The sequence below is a fragment of the Penaeus vannamei genome, chromosome 7, assembly GCF_042767895.1.
Source record: "Penaeus vannamei isolate JL-2024 chromosome 7, ASM4276789v1, whole genome shotgun sequence".
Classification (NCBI taxonomy): domain Eukaryota; kingdom Metazoa; phylum Arthropoda; class Malacostraca; order Decapoda; family Penaeidae; genus Penaeus; species Penaeus vannamei.
The window spans coordinates 15500862-15503361 of record NC_091555.1 but is presented as its reverse complement, the minus strand read 5'-3'; the positions used below and the strand labels follow the sequence as shown (position 1 = coordinate 15503361).

The 2500-nt window shown below is 37.8% G+C and overlaps 1 protein-coding gene across 1 annotated transcript in view; it reads left to right on the top strand.

Annotated features, from left to right (window-relative positions):
- The window catches only part of LOC113814323 (uncharacterized), a 49744-nt gene that overhangs the window by 10380 nt on the left and 36864 nt on the right, over positions 1–2500 (top strand). Inside the window, exons 7-9 of the mRNA XM_070123286.1 lie at positions 325–456; positions 588–689; positions 2237–2384. Coding sequence (XP_069979387.1) covers positions 325–456; positions 588–689; positions 2237–2384 — 382 coding nt within the window. The remainder of the gene's footprint in view (positions 1–324; positions 457–587; positions 690–2236; positions 2385–2500) is intronic.

Sequence of the window (2500 nt, the reverse complement as noted above, 5' to 3'; positions counted from 1 at the left end):
ATTAAAAAGTGCGCCCTTCTGCTGCCTCGTTATCCGCGACCTCAGCTCGCTAGACACTAATCTTCTGGGTTGTTGGCGTAAATATAGAGAATAATTTATATGAAATGTATGCAGATTTACTACATTTTTAGTGCTTCTGCCTACACCTTCAGTGCTTCGATTGTGTAAGCCACGAGGCTAGAGCAGCCTTTGTGGGCTCTGACCCTGGACTAGGGAGACACAGTAGGCTGGCGTGACTTTTGGACGCAACTTCCTCCTGTCTAAATGGTAATGTACACTCTCTCTCACTGTGTATGTAATACCGGCTCTTCCTTCCACCTTCAGGATAGACTTGCTAGAGATTTCCTTTATCAACTCAGACACGGGAAAGATTTTCGATGGGTGTGACATCAACAACCAAAGCGTTGCCAGTAATCCTTTCTTCGAAATCAGAGATCGATACAATGTATCACACAGGTGAGTGCTAACTTTAAGGGTGCGTATGTATCTCACCTGATTTTAGACAAATCCATTACCTATATTTTATTTTATCTCGAGACATCTTCCATGTGAGACTGTAATGGCATTTTCTTTTTCTTTTTTGTAAGGTTCTGCAATCTGAAAGGAAATGTAACAATCGAAAGTTTCGGTGATCAGATTCTCGCCTACTTTGTCACCGGTGGCTTGACAAACATAATTCCAAACGTAAAGTGAGTATATTTTCTCTATGGGCTGTAGTTTAACTCTTCCCTTGGAGATCCACCACTTAAAAACCCTATAAAAGAAGAAAGAAGACCACTTCCGTCCTTTAAACAACACAGCTTCGAACGCCAGGCGCTCCGAGGCCTCGAACTGGCGTTATTTTATTGGAACCTGAGTGGCGGTGGGGCGCCAACCTTTGTGTGTCTCTCTTGAAGGTGTTCGGCCTTTTTTTTATCTTTACTGTTAAGCCGTCACTCAGTTTATTTTATTTATTTTTTTTTTCGTAGTGGGTACAACAATGAAATTTTGATTGAACTGTATTTGCATTAATATTAAGCAATTGTTTTCAAATTGAAATATTTTTAGAAGACTTCACTGTTTTATTGCCATATATAGGTATTGTCTCTAGTAAGGCGAAGGAGGGACGGAGGGAATGTGAGAGCCGTGCAAACAGCCATTCGAACTTGTCAGGATCTCACAAAAAATAAGTGTACAATATCTCTGCACATTAATAAACCTCCGGGCAATGCACACTGTAGAATTCGCCTGATAAGATCTTGCGCCCACTAACTGATGCTTCCTGTTTAACAATTACGTTTTCAGTTTGCTGTTCAACAGTCAATGGGCTGTGTACAATGTCATTCATTAAAACAAGATTCAGGGGCTAGTATAAAGAAATCCATATAGTTTATTTTTTATATACACATACTTATACACTTAACATATATCACATACCCTTTTTTAAGGGTAGAATTAGAGCAGTTTCAAATTAATAAACAAAGTCCAACAAGAATTCCACATGTAATGTAATTACTTGCATGAAGTGAATAGGTGTAGAGATCGGAGCCAAGTGGCAGGCTGTCGTGGTCGCTGACCTCACTTCTGTTTCGGGTTCGTGAACCCGTCGACGAGCACACGCAAATGGCTCGATCACCCAAATCCTCACACACCCAGTCACTCATTTGCATATTTAGTGAAACCATCACAAACCATTTACACAGGGTATTGCTAATTTTCATATACATATATATATATATATATATATATATATATATATATATATATATATATATATATATATATATATGTATATATGTATATACATATATATATGTATATATGTGTGTATATATATATATTTATATATATATATGTATATATATATATATGTATGTATATACATTTATACATATATATATATATATGTATATACATAAATTGTGTGTGTATATATACACACACACACACACACACACACATATATATATATATATATATATATATATATATATATATATATATATATATATATATATATACATATATATATATACACATATATATATATATATATATATATATATATATATATATATATATATGTACATATACATATACATATATCTATCACATTCTCAAGACCCTCCCTTCTCCTTCCTGTCTTTCTTCCCTTATCTTCAATATCCTCACCGCTCATCCTCTTTCCTCCTCCCTCCTCCCTCATCCTCTGCATCTTTTTCATCCGCTCTTTCCTCACCGCTCGTCTTCTCCCCAGACTGGTCGCGAGATCCCCGCCAGGATGCTGCGGCGGCGTCTTCTACATCCTGCAAGGAACCAAAGCACCGCCGAAGGACCGTGTGATAACCTCCCCGCAATACCCGCAGCCCTACTTGAACAACATCAGGTGTCCTTACATCTTCAGGGTGGGTGGAGGCGGCCGACGGGCTCAGCTCTCAAAAACTCGGCCTTTCTCTCTCTCTCTCTCTCTCTCTCTCTCTTTCTCTTTCTCTTTCTTTCTCTTTCTTTCTATCTCTCTTTC